Source organism: Talpa europaea, assembly GCF_964194135.1.
Source record: "Talpa europaea genome assembly, chromosome: 8".
NCBI lineage: Eukaryota > Metazoa > Chordata > Mammalia > Eulipotyphla > Talpidae > Talpa > Talpa europaea.
Genome location: NC_140075.1, coordinates 115,124,062 through 115,143,470, shown reverse-complemented (window position 1 = coordinate 115,143,470; position 19,409 = coordinate 115,124,062). Strand labels below are relative to the sequence as shown.

The following is a 19,409-nucleotide window of genomic DNA, read 5'->3' as shown; positions in this document are numbered from 1 at the left end:
TACTGGACATGAGGCCATTCAGGTTTCCTTAGGACACTGAATATTATCTCTCTTCCTCTCCTAGTAGACATGAGATAAATGGATTCTGGAGAACGTCCAATTAGGTGATTTATATTCATTCAAATTACCAAATTAAAAATGTTTGTTGATGAGTTGATGTCAGTCTGAAGAGAGGTCTTTGGAGGTAAGCCACAGGGCTCTAGTCTCGCCCTGACAACTCTGTTAAGCAGTTTTTTACTACCAATTTTAAATATACAGGAGACATGTTTCTCAAATTAATGAGTGCTCTCAAAACCTTTAGTGGACACTCAGGATTCTAAAAGGTGGAAGTAGTAGGCTGAAACTAACAAGGTGTAGATTCGCCAAGAGTAATTACGTTAACAAAAATTTACCAATGTGTGTTTGAGATGAAAGATCTGACCTTACAAAAGTGGTTTTAGGATATCATTTTCTCCTTATAAAACTGAAATGATGACCAGAATGAGGGAAGGCAGTATCTTAGTCCAATGACAAACTGGCTCTGCCATTGACAGCTCTCTGAATTTAGCAATTTGCTTCATGTCTCTTGCTCCATGTTCTCAGTGATGAATTGTGAGGCCACAAAACATAGCTTGCAGGCCTGCTGCAGCTCAGTGGGCACACAATGGAGATGTTACTGAACAGGCAGCATTCAGAACAGTATCACCTACTGTGCTGAATAACTTCCTCCTCCCATGCGCTACGCAGGTCATAGAGAATATTGTTTTCCATTTTGACTGCTAGTATTTAAGGGAGTCTTGAAACACTAAAAACCACATTGAGAAATTGTGGATGTTTCTTTACCCTGGAGAAGAAAGGAATATAAAAGTTACCTTCACAGATCAGAAAGGCAATTATAGATAAGGGAAAGGTATCTATTTTTAAGGCTTAGGGGAGCTAGATGGGAACTAGAGAGATGGGTTGAAAGTATATTTTATTCATTCATTATTCTGTGTACCATCTGTGTACCAAATCCAGGGTATGGACAGAACACCTGTTAATGAACAGAACAGATATTATCTATCTGTGACATTATCTATTCTGTAACGTTAAAACAAGAAGTAACATGAAGATTGACACCTAGCAGCAACGCCACAGGCTGCTTTGCAACATTAGGGTCTCTCCAATGAAAGTGGAGGTGAGTGAGCGAGCACACGCTGTGTTGTTCAGGAGGACTTCAGTGCTACACCAGAAAGCTGAGTAGGGACCTTTGTTGTTTCCGACTTATAAGTGCCCATAATTCTAAATGCCAAAAATTACTTTTAATCTTTCATCATGTAAAATGACATGGCTAAAGCACATTCCTGAAGAATTGCTAAAATGCCTTGACATTCAGTTTGTTTATGGAGAGTTTTATTTTGTGGAAGGTATAAATCTCTCGCTCATTTTTGCAGTAATCATAAGCTGCTAATGAGAAAATTTATAATTTGAGGGTCTTATGAAAAGATAATTGAAGAGTAATAGGAAACAGGATTATAGAACTGAAGCAAGAAGATTATCAGGGAGATGAATGATTTTGAGGACTGTTTCTGTTCTATTTATGCACATTGTTTTCACTCTCTTTCATTTATTGTCTTTCTATCCTGCTGTCTAAGGGACCTACACGAGATTATTAGCACAGGGTTTGGCCAGTTGCTGATGGGAAAAATAGGTCTGGATACGTTTATGACTCATTCTCTGTGGACTGATCCTTTCCCGCCCTTACTCCATCTCTGTGGGTGATTCCTAGCCCTTTCCCCTCAGCAGACGTCTTCACGCTCTGCTTCCCAGGCAAGATGGAGATATCCTCATGATTTATCTCCTCCACACCAATGGCTTTTTAAATATCTTCCTCAAGCTTTTCTTTCCCTTCTGCCTCAGAGGTTCTTCTTTTCATCTCCACCCTCCCTTTCCCATTTTTCTTTTTGGTAACACCCTTCTGTGTTAGTCAGCAAACCCGATGTCATCTCTTGCCATTCTTGGCCTGTGGTCAGTTATGATGCCCCCCGCCCCCCACTACTCTTTTTCCTCTTTCTGCCTCTTCTACTGTAGTCTCCCAACTGATCTTCCCTCCGCAAATCTCCGGAAGTCCCTACCTCGTCCCTTTCTCTCCCTTACCATGCTGTGTTACTCTTCAAGGTACTTAACTACTCCCTGACAAACATTAACTCACTTATTCCTCTTTGTCTCTGCCATGAGAATGTAAGCTTCTGGGGGGGCAAAGACCTCATCTGTCTTGTTCCTGCTGTGTCACTGAGGCCTGGCTCATAATAAATGCTCAATAAATATTGGATGAACGTGGAGAACTGTTAATATAGCTTAGAGATTCCCGACTGTTATAACATGCATAGGTTACGGATGTGCTGAGATGTTGCCTACTACAAGGACGTACATGGGTGTTTGTTACTATTATTAAACATAAAAAACCAGAAACATTTTGAAAGTCTGCCCACAGTAAAATGGAGAAATAGATTGTGCCATAGTCATGGAATGGAATTTTATACAGCAGGGATTCTCAGCATCAGTGGTATTGGTATTTTGAAGCAGTTAGGTCCTTGTCATAGGGAGTTCTGTGCATTATAGAATGTTCAGCAACATTCCTGGCCTCTAATCATTAGAAGCCAGAAGCAGACCTCCAATTCTGACAGCCAAAAATGTCTCCAGACATTGCTAAATGTCCCCTAATAGGGAAATTCACTTCTGATGGAAAACACAGCTTCACAGTAACGAGAAGGAATGACGACTGCTTCAGACACCAGAGAGGTATCCCACCAGCGTGGTATTGAGCAAAAAGGACCAATTGTAAGACTGATCATTCCTCAGGCCTTCAGAAGTAGGGGAGAGCAGTTGATGGGGAGAGAGGTCAGGAGGGTGGTTATGGTTCCAGGGATAGTGATTAGGAGAGGGGTGAGGAGAACTTCTGGGGCATTGTTTACCTGCTTCCCAGGCGGAGTTGACTTCATGGTGTATCCACTTGAAAATTATTACACCGTGCACTTAAAATCAGTGGGCTTTTTGTATGCGCTAATGCAATTAAAATTTGTTTTCATGTATAAAACACAGATGTAAGCAAGTATTCCTGGGCTACCGAGAGAGTCTGATGGGGGAGGGGTGCAGGAGTCCTTTTCTCTTAAGTATCTTATGTGATTGTTTCCCCAAACTTTTTATTCAGTGGAAGAAGAGTACAGTGACTGCTTGTTTACCTATGGCCTAGACTGGACACGCGCTGACATTTTGCCACCTTTCCGGTGTGAGTGTGGGCTCTAGCCAAGCCAGTTGAAAGTAAGTTGCAGATTTCATGACATTTTACCCTAGTACTTCGGCCTAAGAATACATTTGTTCTGTGTCATCACAGTATCCTCATTGCCCCTAAAAAACTGACAGCAATTCCCTAATGCCATCTTATATAAAGTCTATATTAAAATTTCTCTAAATGCTCAAAATAGTTTTTATAGCTTCTTTCAAAAACAAAGCGTAGGATGCGGTCGCGCAGTGTCACGCGTTGCGCCTCTTCAGTCTCTTCAACCCTACGAGCTCTCCCATCTCTTTGTATGTTGATGACATTGAGTTTTCTGAAGAGACCAGGACAGTTGTTCTGTGGGGTGTCGCACTTCCTGCATGTGACTGACAGCTTTCTTATGCGCTGAGCTTTCCCTCTGTTTTGCCCGCAGTTTTTACTAAGGACTGGAACTCAGACTTGTTCGTTAAGCTTTTGGGGGCCAAGTAGCCTACGTAGGTAGTGATATTTATTTCATACTGCATCACATCAGGAGGCACATAACAGCGGGTTTTCACCCTATTAGTGGTGCCAAGTTTGGTCATTTTTGTGAAAGTAAAGGTACTTTTTTCACGGTAATTATTACCAGTACTAACAAAGTAGATTTTCTGTACATAATGTGCTTTTTACACACATCTGTATGTTGTTATGGATGCGTGGACTTCTAGTCACTCTTTTACAATCAATCATAGTCATTTTTCTTTTTAATACTCAAAGATTCCTTGAATGGTCCAGTGGGACAATCCCCTGAATTGGCCGTGCTGGCTGCTAAGTCAGCGATAGGCTTCCATTAGCCTAAGCCTGTCCCTGGCAAGCCCCAGCACCAGGGGGGACCTGGTCTTGAAGACTGGGCGTGTCCAGTCCTAGGAGTGTGGCACTTCCCGCCCTGGAGACAGAGCAGGGCTGCGTGTGTGTATGTTTCTAACCATGGTTTATTTTGATATTTTCAATTGAAAGTTAACACTATGGGTTTTTCCTTAACTTTTGAATTTGTGCTTGTTTTCTTTGCATTGAAAATCTGGATTCCTAACAATATTTGCATTTACATATTTGCTTTATCCTGCAGTGCACAAGAAGTGGTTGATAATTATCATTTCAGTGCTCCTACTAACAGTGCATTATAGTAGAAGTTTAAGATTTCTTTGCAGTTCTTTTTGTCCTAAGAATATATATCTCCCTCAGATCAGAAATTACTTGGTCGTTCTTTCTGTGTGGCCCAGTTTCCTGCTTGGTGTATGCTGGGTTCATTTTGAGTTTTAGGATTTGCTTATCTACTTAGCTAAGTCCATGAATATGTTAGCTATATAATTAAAAAATCACATTACATAAGGACCCAGGAACCATTCTGGAAGCACTACTCTCAATAGCTATAGCTGGGATAATTGGAGCAACAAAATAAATATATCATGTGTATTATGACTCAAAGAATAAAATAAGTATCAGTAGTCCATACTAATATAAATGATTAAATAAATGGTGAGTAGGAACAAATCTTTCTTACAAAAGAATTTCAAATATTGTTGAAGGAGGAAAAGAGGACATCACCATTGGAATAGCAATGGTGGCAGTAGTAATTGTGGCAGGCTGATCCTCAGGTGAGTGCTAAAAAACTCATGGCCAAGGCTTCAAGGAGAAATGGGCACTTGCATAGTGCCTTACATTGCAGTGGTCACTCCTCAGATGTTTACTAGCTGCTATGTATTTTTAACAAATGTCCACACGTTCTCTGATGTTTCTTCCAGGAGGTAGAGCTGAATTCCCTAACCCTCCAGTGTGGGCTGGACCCCATGACTCACTTCTGAGGAATAGAAAGTAAAAAGGGAAAACAGAAACTGACAGCAGGAAGCCTGGCAGGCATCAGCCTGGTCCCGTAGTGGTGGCTGGCATTAGCAGTAAGAAACCATTCTCCTGTCGCTTCCCCCTGCAGCCAGGTGATTGGCAGGGGCCAGTTGGCTTCCGTGCCAGTCTTCCCTAAGCTCCACTCGGGCCCTGGGAAGACATTGGACACACCCAAATCAAGAGATCTTTTAATCTGCCTAATAATCTTCAAAACTGGCAAGGTCGTGAAAAACAAGAGAAGGCTAAGAAACTGTTACAAATTAGAAGACACTAAAGAAATAAGACACGGTGCATTCAGAGCAGTGTCCTGGATTAGATCCCGGAACAGAAAACCTGAACATACAAGCTGTGATTTAGATAATGAGGTATCAATATTGATGGCTCAGTTTTAATGAAGCTTGGTTGTATCAAATGATGACATTAGGGGAAGCAGGATGACTGTGTGCAGAATTCTCTGTACTGTCTTGACAGCTCTTCTGCAAATCTGCAATTATTTAGAAACAATAGGTTTTCTTGATTTTTTTTTAAGTCAAAGTTATCTGAAAAGGTGAACTCAGAAGAAGTCTTGTCCCCAGTAGTGTCCTTTCTGTCTTGTTCTTCCCCATTCCCAGCTGGCTACCCTTTTTCCTTTTCATTACTTTCAGAAAACTAGGGATGCTTGTTCTGATTTCATATCCTTTGATACCAACACGCAGGCAAATAATCTTGTCCTACATTGTTTCGTATTTGTATGGTAGCTTTAGAATGCGGTCTTGGAAATCACATCGCTGAGTCAAAGAGCAAATGCATATGCATTTAGTATTCCCACCAGCAGTGGGTGCGAGCGCCCACTTCTCCCTGGCTTTGCTCACAGCGTGTGTCAAACTTCTGGAGTTTTTGTCAGTCCCATAGGTAAGACATGATTACCTCGTCACGACTTGTGATCATGAGCACTTTCTGTTTCCCAAGGACATCACTGTTCTCGCCTCCATGCGGCCCCGACCTTTGCCTAGTTTAGTCACACACAAAAGTGAAAATTAGCTCGTGAAGATTGTTTTTCTCCAGGGACTTAATTCTTCCTGTTGGAGGAAAGATCAGGTTCCCTTCAGTGCGCCCAGGTGGGAGGAGGAGGGAGCTCTCAGCCCACCGTGTCACCTTTCCCACCACAGGGGCGGGGCACGTAGGCCAGGTTGGGCTTCCCGAGGACCCCAGGGCGCTGCCCCAGAGCTGGGTGAAACTGCTGTTTCTTTTTTAATAACGAGAATGACCTGGCCCCAGCCGCCTGGTCACAGCCCCCAGCTGCCCTGTTGAAAGCTCTGTTCTCTGACTCAGCGGACAGACAGCTCTGCATCAGGAAGGGCCTCCAGACGAGAGCCCTTGTTTTTGTTTTCGTTTCTCAACTGTGAAGCTTTTCCAGCATCTCTTTATTCTGAACAAAAGAGAAGGGGGTGGGAAGCAAGAGAACTTTAAAGACACTCCTTCCCTCATGGGCCAGCCCCTCTACTTGCCCCCCGCCCCACCAAAGCACCGCACCCACATCCAGTTTCTGCACTGAGCAGGTGCGCGCTCCTTCGGCTTGGTGACTTCTCTCGGTGACAGTGCTCAAGTGAAATTAAGTAAACTGAAAAGGGGAAATTTTGATGGGGCTACTAGCTGGAAGAAATGGGTAATTTGGGAGCATAAATCTTAGGGGTTTGGAACTGGCCGGGGTTTCTTTAGTGAGAAACCAGAATCTAGACCAGCTTGAGGGAACTGGGTCTAATGAAGAAAGGCAGAAGAAAAGAGACACATGGAGGTCAGTTTCTTTCAAAATTCTGTGTAGGTTTAATCCTTAGACTGGAGAGGAAGAAAAACTCTTGGAGTTAAATCACTGTGAAATTGGGGACCTGCTTGTGCCCTGAGCGTGGGGTGAGGAGGTGTCGGGGTGGGGGTTATCTAACACACGATGTGTAGTCGTGTTGCTCCGGGAAGCCTGGATTCCACACCAGGTCCGGCCGGGGACTGCAGCTTGCTTCTGATTTCTGATCCCCGCGCTGGTTTGATGTGGGTCATCCCTTCCCAACTCTGCTGCTGCTTCCCTTTCTCAGGATTCTAGCATTTTCAGAGACTCTTTTGGAAAGAACAAGTCTACTTCAATAAATGAAGGAAAATAAAGAAAATTCAAGCCCTTCAGTCACTTCAGCAAACCTGGACCACACAAAACCATGTTGGTACTGGGATAAGAAAGACCTGGCTCATACACCCTCGCAGCTGGAAGGACTCGATCCAGCCACTGAGGCCCGGTACCGCCGAGAGGGGGCTCGCTTCATCTTCGATGTGGGCACACGTTTGGGACTGTATCCTGATGCTCCCTGGAATCTAATCTGCATAGCTCCCTCCCACCAGCGAGAGCCGGCTGGACACTGTCGGCAGTGTGCAGCCACACCAGCACTGAAAGGGCTCTTCCCTGTCCTTGTGGCTTAAAGTTATTGTTGATTTGCTTAAGTCTTCTGGGTTTTCTGTTTCCTGTTTGCCATCGAAATGTGTAGACATAGCCATTGGGCAGGTGGTCACCGGGAGGAGACCCCGTGATCATGGGGGGAAGGTTGTTAAAGGCGGGAAGCCTGACCTAGGTAAAAACGTAGACTGCAGCTAGCTGGTCCTTGTGTCAGGATCCCCATACCCCGAGATTCCCAGCCACCTGCTGTACCCCCAAGAATGTTTACTTTACCTCTGACTCGCTTGGTACTATCGGTCTTTATTGTTTTTCTGCATTAACTAAGAACATCACCTGTAAAAATTCTTGCCTAAAGTCCTTAACCAGAACCACAGACACTATGATACCCTGGCAACTGGAATAATTTATTTTCATCGCTTCTATATGTTTCATTCCTTCAAGCAGTTCCCAAGATATGTAAGTATTTGCATTTTGATACCATCCTCTGTCACGTGTTGTTATGTCTACACCATTTGGCGGACTACTTGTAGTCTCTTCTTAACAGTATTTTCCAGAAAGTGTTTGCTTTTATATGGCACATCCAATATATATAAACAAAATCAAGTTTGAACTTTGTTTTTTCCAGTTAGACTCCAGTGCTGTAGAATCCTGCTCTGGTTCCTGGCAGCTTGATGGGGGCAGGAGTGTGGGCAGTGGTGTAGAAGTGGGGCCCGCGGGACAAGCAGGAGACTCATCCCAGAGTCGTGAGCCCTTAGACTGCCCCGCAACCAGAAAGCACCTTTCTGTGGCGCTTTTCCTTTCTGGTAGCTACTTTGCTTGATGTAACATAAATTTAAAACAGTTTCTGAAGCCAGTTTGGGGGTGTATATGTGCATTTGGGAATGAGAACGAGGAAGACAGGAGGAAGGGGACCAGTCCGTCGTGGCGCCAGACCCCTCACTTCTGGTTCTAGGGAGCGTCGATAACCTCAGCAGCTTTGTGTCTCCCTTCAGGTGACAGGAGCCTGTTGTCTCTTTCTGGCTGGGAAAGTGGAAGAAACTCCAAAAAAATGTAAAGATATCATCAAAACAGCTCGTAGTTTATTAAATGATGTGCAGTTTGGCCAGTTTGGAGATGACCCAAAGGTAAGAATCATAACTTCCTGCCCTCATGTCATGATTCCTAGGGGCGGCCTTAGGTTAGAGCTTCCCTCATGTGTGACAGTGGCTGTCCCTGTGTGCCAGTCTTCCGTCAGATGAGGGGAAGATCACGTAGCTGCCACCGGGGTGGCATGCAGACCTGGGTGGCGAGCCCTTGGCACGCCCAGGCTGTTTGGCAGAGCTGGTTGGCTGCTGTCCTGTGTGCAGGCCTCGCTGACAGAAGCGTCGCTGAGCGCGGACTGTAAGGTAGCCAGCCACCAGGGTGTTTGGACCAGGGTGTCTGATGGTACAGAGGGTAGACTGTGGTCACAGAGGCAGTCCCTATGGGGGCAGCCGCTGGTGCGTGTCATCCCCTGCTGCCTTTGAGAAGTCCCCCCGCTCGCTTTCAACTTCCCCAATCCCATTGCGAGCCACTTTGTGAGCCAGGCAGACCAGGGGTAGCACCTCTGGGGCTCAGGGCCGGAAGACAGCGGGGGTGGGGAGCATTAGCTGCCTGGGGGCTCCGGGGCCATCTGCCCTGACTGCCACTGCGCAGTCTTAGCAACCCCAGCAGCCTCCCCAGGCCTGCGCTGGGGCCAACGGCAAGGACAGAGAGGAGAAGAGAGTAATTCTTTTAAAGAGATGATAGAAGCAGTTTGGAAAAATAAGATCATGAGTCAGGCAGAACATTTTTGCCCTAATTCGCTTTGCTTGAACCATCTCATTCCCCCATTATATTAATTCCTCATGAGTTCAGCAAATGTTTGTTCCAGTCATTGCATGAGGCACTTGGCTGTTAAACAGACGACATGGCCATCACTTTCACGGACTGGACAGTTGAGTGGTGACAGACTTCAATCGAAGAGTCATGTAGCTAGCTGATGAAGTGATCAGTGCTATGAGGGACCGCTTAAAGGTGTAGTGAGAGCAGCCAGCCAGCACCCTAGACAGGACCGCCAGACGAGGCTTCTCAGCAGAGGGAAAGTCCTCCATGGAATGCTGTTTGCACATGAACCTGTAATTACCCCATTCATTGAATATTTGGAGCACAAAGAGGGGGCAGGCCTTGGGCTACCTTGTAATACTATATGGGCTGCGGCTGGGAAACCAATCAGTGCACTTGGTGACAGATTGTTTCTAAATTTAGAAGACAGGTTGAAGCTTCTGGGAAACAGGTGGTGACAAGAACAGGAGAAAAACGATGTTAGCTGGATTTTTAAAAAATTCTGAATGCAAGTTTTAAAGATTTTAGAAAGTTTTCCTGGAAAAGAACATTTGAGACTCACAGCTAGAAAAACCTTAGTGTTAGGAATAATGTCTGCAGGTGGGACCACCTGTGTGCCCTGGGAAGAAACGCCACACTCTCAGTGAGAGCCCGGGCTGGCCTGGCTTCTCGGGGGGGAGTGGATTGAGTTCATGGATTTACCCAGCTGCTGACCATCAGCCTTTCAGTCTCCTACAAAATCCTTTCTTCTCTGTGCGAGCAAGTCATTCTCTCATTGTTCTTCTCACACAGAGCTCTGATAACCACAACCCTGACTACCTCTTACCCTGCCTGTAAGTGCCATATACAGTCAGGCTAGGCGGTGGGTGGCGTCAGGAAGTCTCTGTTCATGTTCATGGAAGAAAGAAGGATCGCAGTAGCAAAGTTAAATGTCCAGGGGTAACCCTTATAAGGAAGTTCTAAAAGCCGTGTTGGGGTGGGGAGGAGAGGAACCTAAAACTACTGATGGACTGAGAAGATTTTAATCAGTGTTTGCTAGGAGGACTCAGTGTCCTTAGAAGTTCAGTTCCCTTAAAACATTTCTCCAACTTGTTCTATCAATTCAGTGAGTTCACGATCAGAACAGCAATAGCTTTCTTTTTTTCTAGAATGACACTAAGTAAAATGATATTAAAATTCAAGTGGGGGTAAACATGCAGAAACAAGAAACTTCTTGATAAAGGGGAGTAATAATCATTGCTATAAAGGAAGGCTCTGTTTTGTAAAGGGGGGTTCATATGTTGAAAGTAATAACATTTCTGAGACTGTTTATTTTGTTTCCAGTATTCTTTCAAAGTTTAATCTTTTTTCACCTCAATTCCTACTTTAGTTATTTTTCAGAAATTTCTACTGTCTGAGAATGTCAGAAAGGGCAGGAGAGGGGAGAGAATAGAAATACAAAATAGTTGCTAAAATAGAGCAGCGGGCCTCCCCGGTGGCGCAGCGGTTGAGCGCTGGGTTGCGAAGCTGCCTGCAGCCTCTGCAGCGCCGGTTCCATCCCCAGCTGCTCCCCGGCCACCGGAGGAGGGTCCCATATGGCGCGCAGACCTCTCCTGCCGTCCGCTGCTCCCCTCAGCAGTGTACTTCTGTCCTTCTGCCTGCTCTGCTCCCCGCTCTGGCTCTGGTGGATTCTCTCACCCTCCCGCGCTTCTGACTGTACCCAGTGCTTGTATAAATAAATAAATATTTTTTTAAAAAATAAATAAATAAATAAAAATAAAATAGAGCAGCAAAAGTAATAGGAAAGTTAACTTTTTTAATGGTGTTTCAGACTTAGGAATAAAATTGCTGTTCCCAACATTGTGTTTTTTTTACTTTTAGGAAGAAGTCATGGTCCTGGAGAGAATCTTACTACAGACTATAAAGTTTGATTTACAGGTAGAACATCCATATCAGTTCCTACTCAAGTATGCGAAACAGCTCAAAGGTAAGGGGGAAAGAACTTAAAAGAACTTGTTAACGTCCTCACGATAATATGATGACCCTACTCAGACATGAGAAACACTTCCGCGTGTCACGTACCCAGAACATAGCTTGCCGAAACAATTCAGTATTGGAGCTGCTAATACCCTTTCCTTTTATGTATAAACAGATTCTGTCATCCAGTTGCCAAGTGATATGAGGCCGGAAAATGAGTCAGGCTCTTTTAAATAGCCTAATAAAATCGTCTCAGAGCCAGGTTTCCCGTCCCCGTGCTCGCCTGGGTCAAGTGCAGGAGACGAGGCAGTTCTTGGGCCTGCTGCTGCCCTCATTTCCCACAGGAAGCTCTGTGCTGGGGGTGGGGGTGGTGCCAAGCACACAGTAGGCTTTGGATAAGCACTGTTCCTTCTTGTGCAGTCCTTTCCCTTCCTATTGCTAATTTGCCCTTTTTTCCCCATTTCTAGGTGATAAAAACAAAATTCAGAAGCTCGTTCAAATGGCATGGACATTTGTCAATGACAGGTACACCTATTCAGATATTGGTTTCATTGTATTGTTTTAAAATAGGCAGGACTTGCTGGTAGTTCATGGCAGACTGTTTTGTACCGAGGACACTGACAGGCCCCAGCTCATGGCAGAGGAGGCAAAAACCCAAGTCTCCTGCTGCAGCTGAGTCATGGGGCTCTAACATGCAGATGTTTTATCACCAGTTTGACACCTGAGTCCAAAATAATATGCTGGAGAATTTTTCTGACTGAATACCTCAAAGTCGTTTCATTCTATGGTTTTAGCGCCCCTGGATCAAAGCAGCTGCCACCGTGGGTGGGGGGCCAGAATGTCTGGGAGTGGGGGACAGTCACCAGCAGAGAAGTGCAGTGGGGCGAAGACCACAGCTGTTGCTGGTGTTGCTCATGACACGGGACCCCAGCTCACAATCCCCGTGTGTTGGGGTCCTCTGTTCCTTTCAGGAACAGATTAGTAGCTGCGTTTGCAGTAACTTATTGTGGTACCTTTAGGAGACCCTAAAATAAGTTTTACTTGGTTGTGTGTGGGGAAGAAAAGGCCCACTGGCATGCGGCCTCCATCAGAGTGCTCAAGCTGTGCCCCTTCTTTTCTCCTTGAACCAGCCTCTGCACAACCTTGTCACTACAGTGGGAGCCAGAGATCATAGCCGTGGCAGTGATGTATCTTGCAGGACGTTTGTGCAAATTTGAAATACAAGAGTGGACCTCCAAACCCATGTACAGGAGGTGGTGGGAGCAGTTCGTGCAAGATGTCCCTGTGGACGTTCTGGAAGGTACTGGGCTTGCTGAGTTCTCTGCCAAGGGCTCCGGGTCCAGAGTCTTCCTTGTGGAGCTGGCGCCCTGGGCATGGCCGCGTGCACTTCATCTGCAGAAGCTGCTTTCATGAAACTCTCTACTAAGTCACTCCATGCAAGCATAGTTTTGGCAACATGCAGATGGAGCCAGTGCTGTGCCCTGTAGGGCTTTGGGGGCTTGCCAGGGTGACCCCACCTCTTGGTTCTCTTTGGGAAATTGTACCTGACAGGGAAATGGACTGATTTTATTTCCTGGGTGAAATTTTGTCTGAAATATTGATTGGCGGTCATTGTAACTGTTGCCTCTCATTTAGACATCTGCCACCAAATCCTGGATCTTTACTCGCAAGGAAAACAACAGATGCCTCATCACACCCCCCATCAGCTGCAGCAGCCCCCATCTCTCCAGCCTACACCACAAGTGCCACAAGTGCCACCGCCACAGCCGGCTCCAGGAGCTGACCCACCCCAGCCCCCGCAGAAGGATGCGCAGCCGCCGGCCCCGCCACAACCACCCCCGCCGGCCCAGCCACCCAAGAAGCCATCCCCGCAGCCTAGTCCCCCCCGACAGGCCAAGCGCCCTGTGGTGAGTGGCACCTTCCCATTCCTCAGGGGTCCAAAGGACACCAGGGCCAAAGCTCGATACCTGAATTCACCACCTGGCTGCGTGTTCCCGGGACCTGGAAACAGACATGATCACAGGGGTGCCTCCAGGAAGCAGGAGGACTGTTGTCCCCCAGAGGGCCCCACACCCTGGGGTGTCGTTGCTGTGTCTGCCAAAACTTGTGGGGTGGCGTCTCTCACTCCTTCCGGCTCTTCAACGTTTCGTGCCTTAATTATTTGTTTTTACTGAGGTAACACTGGTTTATGTGACAGCCTGCAGTGCAGTTTCTCTGTCTCCATCTGTCCGTCTACACTGTGAGCACACCCCCATCCTTCACCATACAGGCCCCCCTTTTATCTGCTCCCCCACCCCGCAGCCCCTTCCTGCTGGGAACGACTATTTCATCCTTGTAGTCTAAGAGTTTGTCATTGCCTTTTTTTTAATTGTTAATTTGTTTTGTTTCTTAACCTCCATATGAGTGAAATCTTGCGGCCTGTCTTTCTCCGGCTTATCTCCCTGGGCTTAATCCCCTTCTCAGGCTGTCCATGTTAGTGCAGTTGGCAGGATTTCATCTTTTCATAGCTGGGTCGTATCCACCACATGTATGCCCACATCTTCCGTGTCCCCCCACCTTTGTCTGGTCCCATGCTGCCCTCACCCCTGCGGGCAGTGCTGCCGTGGACACGGTCGGTATTTCCACGTTCCCGGAAGTGGGATAACTGGATCATAGGGAATTTCTAGTCCTAGTTTTTTTGTGGCGTCGCCACACTGTTTTCCACAGTGGCAGCTCCAGCTTGCACCCCCATGGGTACAGGGCCCCTTCCCCCTGTGGCATCGCCAGCACTGGTTGTCCCTTGTCCTTTCTCCCGTGGCCATCCTCACAGGTGTGCGATGATAGCCCGTCACTGCTGTGACTGCATTGTCCAGCAGTAGGAGCCGGGCTGCTGGTGCTACAAGTAACACACGGAGCACAGATGGCCCCCCCCACCCCCCCAGCTGGAGGAGGCAGCCACATGGACAGGTGCTTGCCATCAGCACCACTGGTTACATGAGCCCAGTGTGGAAGGTAGCTGGACTCTTACTGCTCAGCACTCCCTGTTCAAAAAAGTTAGTAATTCTGTCTCATTTGAAAAGGGCAAAGAAAAGGAAGTAGGTTTGCCCTTCAAGGTCAAGGCAAATGACTTTTCCTCTGAGGCTATGTTCTGCAGTGTGATGTTAGCACCGCTAATCAGCCTCCCCTGGCACCAGGGTCCTGGCTAACAGTCGTGTGTTTTCTTTTGAAACAGGTTGTTTCACCCAAAGAAGAGAATAAAGCCGCAGGTAATTTCCTGTTCTAATTTTGTTATTTCTTTTTTTTTGTTAGTTGTTCCTTTATCAGAACTTTAGATTCTCAGTATGGTTTCTTCTCAGATTTAGTTTGCCCTTAAAAGTTAGCTTTAGGGCCCAGCACAAACTGCACCCCCCCCCCCCACGCCTACGCGTCCCCGCCTATTTCCCAGACTGTGCTCTGACAGAAGGTGCCGGTACCAGGAGCACCAGTGGCAACAAAGGCGCACTCATCTGCACAATGCAGTGGCACTGCGATGCAGGAGAGCTTCTGAGGCAGCATCTGCTTTGTGGAGAGCCAGGCGCATGAGCTCTGCAGCCAAGGGTGGGGGAAGGACATCGCAGGCCAGTGCTGACCAAAGATGCCGCTGGCGCCGGCCCTGCGCCTTTGAGCACCTCCCCCTAGACCTGTAGTGCGCAGAGTCGGTTGATCTGTTCCTGTATTGAAGGCAAACAGAGTGTGCAAAAGCTCAGGGATTCCAGAAGAGAAAACTGGAGATGAGCGGTCTGTCAGTGGGCACCATGCTGAGCCCTCTGAGGGCCTGACCATGTCTCCTGGCTCTGCTGGTGCCCAGTGCCAAGGCTAGGCTTGGGGAGCTACTCCCTGAACTGTTGTGAAATCTTCAAGTTACCAGAAGCTGTGTTTTTCTTAGGACCTTTAGGCAGTGATGAATTTGGTACAGGTCTGTTTTGACCTGCCTGCCAGGGGGACAGACGGCAGGTGTGAGACACTAGAAAGAGGCCACACACTTGCGCATGGATGAGGGTAGGCTTTGCGCTGAGCTGAGGGGGTGGGGCTAGAGGTGGAGTGAGGAGCCAAACCACGTGCGCCGAAGAGCTCGCTTGCCCTCTGTCTGGGAGAGCCTGGACGCGGAACTGTTGTGAAGAGTCTGGGCCCGGGGGCTCCTGGGGCCTGTGGCTGGGCTGTTTCTGCGGCCACAAAGGTCCTGACAGCTTCGCTTGTGGCACCAGCCTCCCACACTACCCACGCCTGCTCCTGGGCTGCCCCTGACAGACTGCCAACCAGGGCTGCGCACTGGGGAGAGAAAAGAAATTGAAAATGTGCCTAAAGAGAGGAGCGGCAGTGCCTCCCCTGAGCGCACGTACGAGCGTCTCTGCCCGGCAGGCTCGTGTTCCGCATCCAGGGAGTTCTTGGGGCATAGCCTTGGTAACGGTTGTCCGCTGTCGGGAGGGGAAGTTGGGGTAAAGGTGGAAGGACTGTTTTCAGCGAGAGGGTTTTTATTTTCGGAGGGGTGTGAGGGTGGAGGGGGGGCTGGTGTGTGCTCTTCTCGTACATGATGCTGGAGCTGATGCCTCCGCGGGTCCTCCGGAGTCCCGAGCACTCCTGACCTACCTTTTCTTTTTTTTCAGAACCGCCACCACCTAAAGTCCCCAAACTTGAGCCCACTCACCCTCCGCTGCCTCCGGCCCACCCGCCGCCAGGTAAGTGCTTTGGGAAGCCGCCCGGGCGCCGATGCCAGCTCGCGAGCATTTCTGACGCCAGGCTCGGGAAGTCCTGACAAGTGTTTGTAGAAGGAGACTTTGTAGTCAAAATTTTAAAAGACAGTAATGACCAAGAATCTTTCAAAAGTTGTTTTTTAACCAACCAGACATTTTGGAGATGTTGTAAATTCAAACTATATGTGAATATTGTCTGACCTCTCACATCCAGAAAAAGCGAACTACCCAAGATAAATGAATTTAGAATCAGTTTTAGGAAAACAAAGCCGGCCAGCTTATGAAGGTGCCCGGATGCGGGCGGGACTGCTGCGGCTCAGACCCGTCTCGCGTCTGCTTCCCGTTGGCAGGATCTTCTCAGTACATTACGAAGAATAAGCAATTGTTCTGAGTCACGTGGAGAATAAATTAAAGAATGAAAAGTTCTCAACAGGTACACAGCGTGCTAGGAAGCCTCCTTGAAGCGTTAAAAGTGGAGGAGAAGCTTGTAGAGAAGCGTCTACCTCTGGCAGCGTGAAATGGGAGAAGGCAGCCGTTAGGTGTGTTTTCTAGAGGGTGGTAGACGTTCTGGAGACTTCAGTGAACTTCCGTCGGCACGTCCTATTGGCTGCCGCTGCTGCTGCCAGGCCTGGGGCCGGTCTGCAGGCTCCTAGAATCCTGTGCCTGTGGCCTAGTAAGCGTCTTTGCTTTTCATCGGTCGTGGTAGTTTGTGAAGTGAAAGAATAGAGGTGTCGTTCTCCACATGGGAGTAAACCCACGTTCCGTGCTTCAGTGTGACTTTAATGAGCCCTACGCGTCCGTGCAGGCCTCCAGCCCGCGGGGAGGGGGGTGCCACCAGGAGGTGGAGGTGGCACGGGCAGGGCGTTGGGAGCACTGCAGAACCCAGGGTGCTCCCGCGGGGCTGGGGTGGCTTGCGCCTGCAGAGGTGGAACTGGAAGCACAGGGCTGGTGGGAGGCCGCGGGGCTCACTCGGAGCAGGTGTCTGTGGCGGGTGGCGCAGGAGTCACACATTAGGAGAGAAGAGCCACGGTTCCCATGCAGGAGGCACAGGAGGCAAGAAGTGGCACTGGGTCAAGGGGCATTCAGAGGCAGAGTGTACCAGGGGAGTGGAGCTGACAGGAGATGCTGCTTTGTTCCCACTCATGTCGTGGGGCAGGTGGGTGCATGGGCGACTTGGTGTCACAGGAGGCGAGTTCTCGGGGCTGGCAGAGCACGTCTGGACCCAGGTGGTTCCTGCCAACTTTGATTCATAGTTGGCTCCTCCAGTTAGCTTCTAGAACCAAAGGGCTCCAGTCCCGTCCTGGCCTAACACAGGCTGTCCACAGGCGTGGCGACTGCTGGCTGAGCGGTGGCCGGCTGCTCACCACAGAGGGAGTCCTGAGCTGCTCGCACCCGCTTTGGCGAGAACATTGCCCTGGGGTGGACGGCGCAGGCGATAGCTGTTTGCCGCCTCCCTGGGCACATGGCGTTTCTGGGTGCACAGTCAGGACTGCAAGGAGCTCGGCTCCAGGAGCCCTCGAGGAAAAGTAGGGGGACCAGCGCCTCCTCAAGGCCTGTGACTTATCTTTGACTTGGGGGCTGCCTTAGAAAGGACACCCTGTCTTGGTGTTGGCTTCCCCTGGTCTGACCGTCAAGGAGGAGGGGGAGTCACAGGGAAAACCCTGAGGTAAGGGGCGGGGAGAGCTGAGGCCAGAAGCCTGTGGGAGAGCCCATGGCAGGAGGAGCTCAGGGAGCCACTGGTGCTGCCGGCCAGGCCCGCTCGTCTTCCGCGGAAGCTGCTCCAAGGCCCGTGGCGCTGGAGCGAGAACCTCCTCCGTGAGGTGGAAGTGGGATCCTGCACGTGTGGCTTCACTGGGATCGTCAGAGACTGGTCCGTCCTTTGCGTACCTGCCACCTTGTCGCCACGCCGGCGCTGGGGTGTCCTGACAACGCCAGCACCACGGGCAGGCTTGCAGGTGGCCTTGGGCTGTCGGCATGTGCAGACAGGCAGAAGAGGGGTCTCCCTGAGCTGCTGGGCCCCCCCGCGCTGGTGTGCTTGGGGTCACGGGGGGAGACCCTGGTCGCGGGTTGGTGGGTGGGAGGGCTGTGTGGCAGGCATGGGGTGAGCTGATGGCGAAGGTGCGAGGTCTGCTCGCCGTGGACCCGCCCTGGGGCCTCCACAGCAGCCCACCAGTGCTGGCAGCACCGGAACCCCGAGAGCCGCCGTGCTCTCCCGCGCTGGCCTCCGCGGCCAAGGCTGTCGGTAGGTCCGGCCGCTGCTGGTGCAGCCCTGGGCACCGCAGGGCCGCCCTGTACTGGGCAGTGACTTGTCTCTCCTCTGCAGACCGGAAGCCCCCCCTCACGGCTGCCTTAGGTGAGGCTGAACCCCCAGGCCCTGTGGATGGCAGTGAGCTTCCCAAAGTCCAGATTCCTCCTCCGGCCCACCCGGCCCCTGTGCACCAGCCGCCGCCGCTGCCACACCGGCCCCCGCCCCCACCGCCCTCCAGCTACATTACCGGGATGTCCACCACCAGCTCCTACATGTCGGGAGAGGGCTACCAGAGCCTGCAGTCCATGATGAAGACCGAGGGGCCCTCCTACGGCGCCCTGCCCCCCGCCTATGGGCCACCGGCTCACCTGCCCTACCACCCACACGTTTATCCCCCCAACCCGCCCCCGCCGCCAGTGCCCCCTCCCCCAGCCTCCTTCCCCCCACCCGCCATTCCCCCCCCTACTCCCGGCTATCCCCCACCTCCACCCACCTACAACCCCAACTTCCCACCCCCACCCCCGCGCCTGCCCCCCACCCATGCGGTCCCACCTCACCCTCCTCCAGGCCTGGGCCTGCCACCTGCTAGCTATCCACCTCCAGCGGTGCCCCCTGGAGGGCAGCCCCCTGTGCCCCCACCCATCCCCCCACCCGGCATGCCTCCCGTGGGGGGGCTGGGGCGGGCGGCCTGGATGAGATAACGTGAAGGCCTTTTTGTCCTTTTGTTTTTTACCAAGTTTTCTAATCAACTTGAAGAGTAGTTTCGGTGGGTGAGCAGCAGGGTACCTTGTATAATGCTAGACACTTGCAGTATGGGAAGAAGTGACTGGCCCCACGGGATGAAATTGGGGGACCCTCCACAGCTGGGGAGTGGGGACAGCGGCTTTCAGGGAGCCTGGGCAATGCCCATTGGGATCGACCGTGTGCTTGGTTTCAGCGGTGTCGTCGAGAGTGCACTGGGTTCCTTTATACTAGGGAGGTGTTAACCAGCCATATTGGCTCAGTAAATAGCTTCAGTAAGGAGTGACTTTCCTTCTAGAAATCAGTGCCTATTTTTCCTGGAAACTCAATTTTAAATCGTCCAGTTCCATCTGAGGTCAGGCTGTTGCCATCGCTTTCATTCCG

The 19,409-nt window shown here is 49.7% G+C and overlaps 1 protein-coding gene across 1 annotated transcript; it reads left to right on the top strand.

Annotated features, from left to right (window-relative positions):
- Window positions 1–7,231: 7,231 nt before the first annotated feature.
- Window positions 7,232–18,985, top strand: CCNK (cyclin K; the record flags this gene model as incomplete). The annotated part of the gene is made up of 10 exons (XM_084241051.1): window positions 7,232–7,428; window positions 7,904–7,985; window positions 8,522–8,653; window positions 11,232–11,337; window positions 11,795–11,852; window positions 12,458–12,627; window positions 12,963–13,234; window positions 14,539–14,572; window positions 15,950–16,021; window positions 18,360–18,985. The coding sequence occupies 10 exons, from the start codon at window positions 7,232–7,234 to the stop codon at window positions 18,983–18,985; spliced, it is 1,749 nt and encodes a 582-aa protein (XP_084097177.1).
- Between the last annotated feature and the right edge of the window lie 424 nt (window positions 18,986–19,409).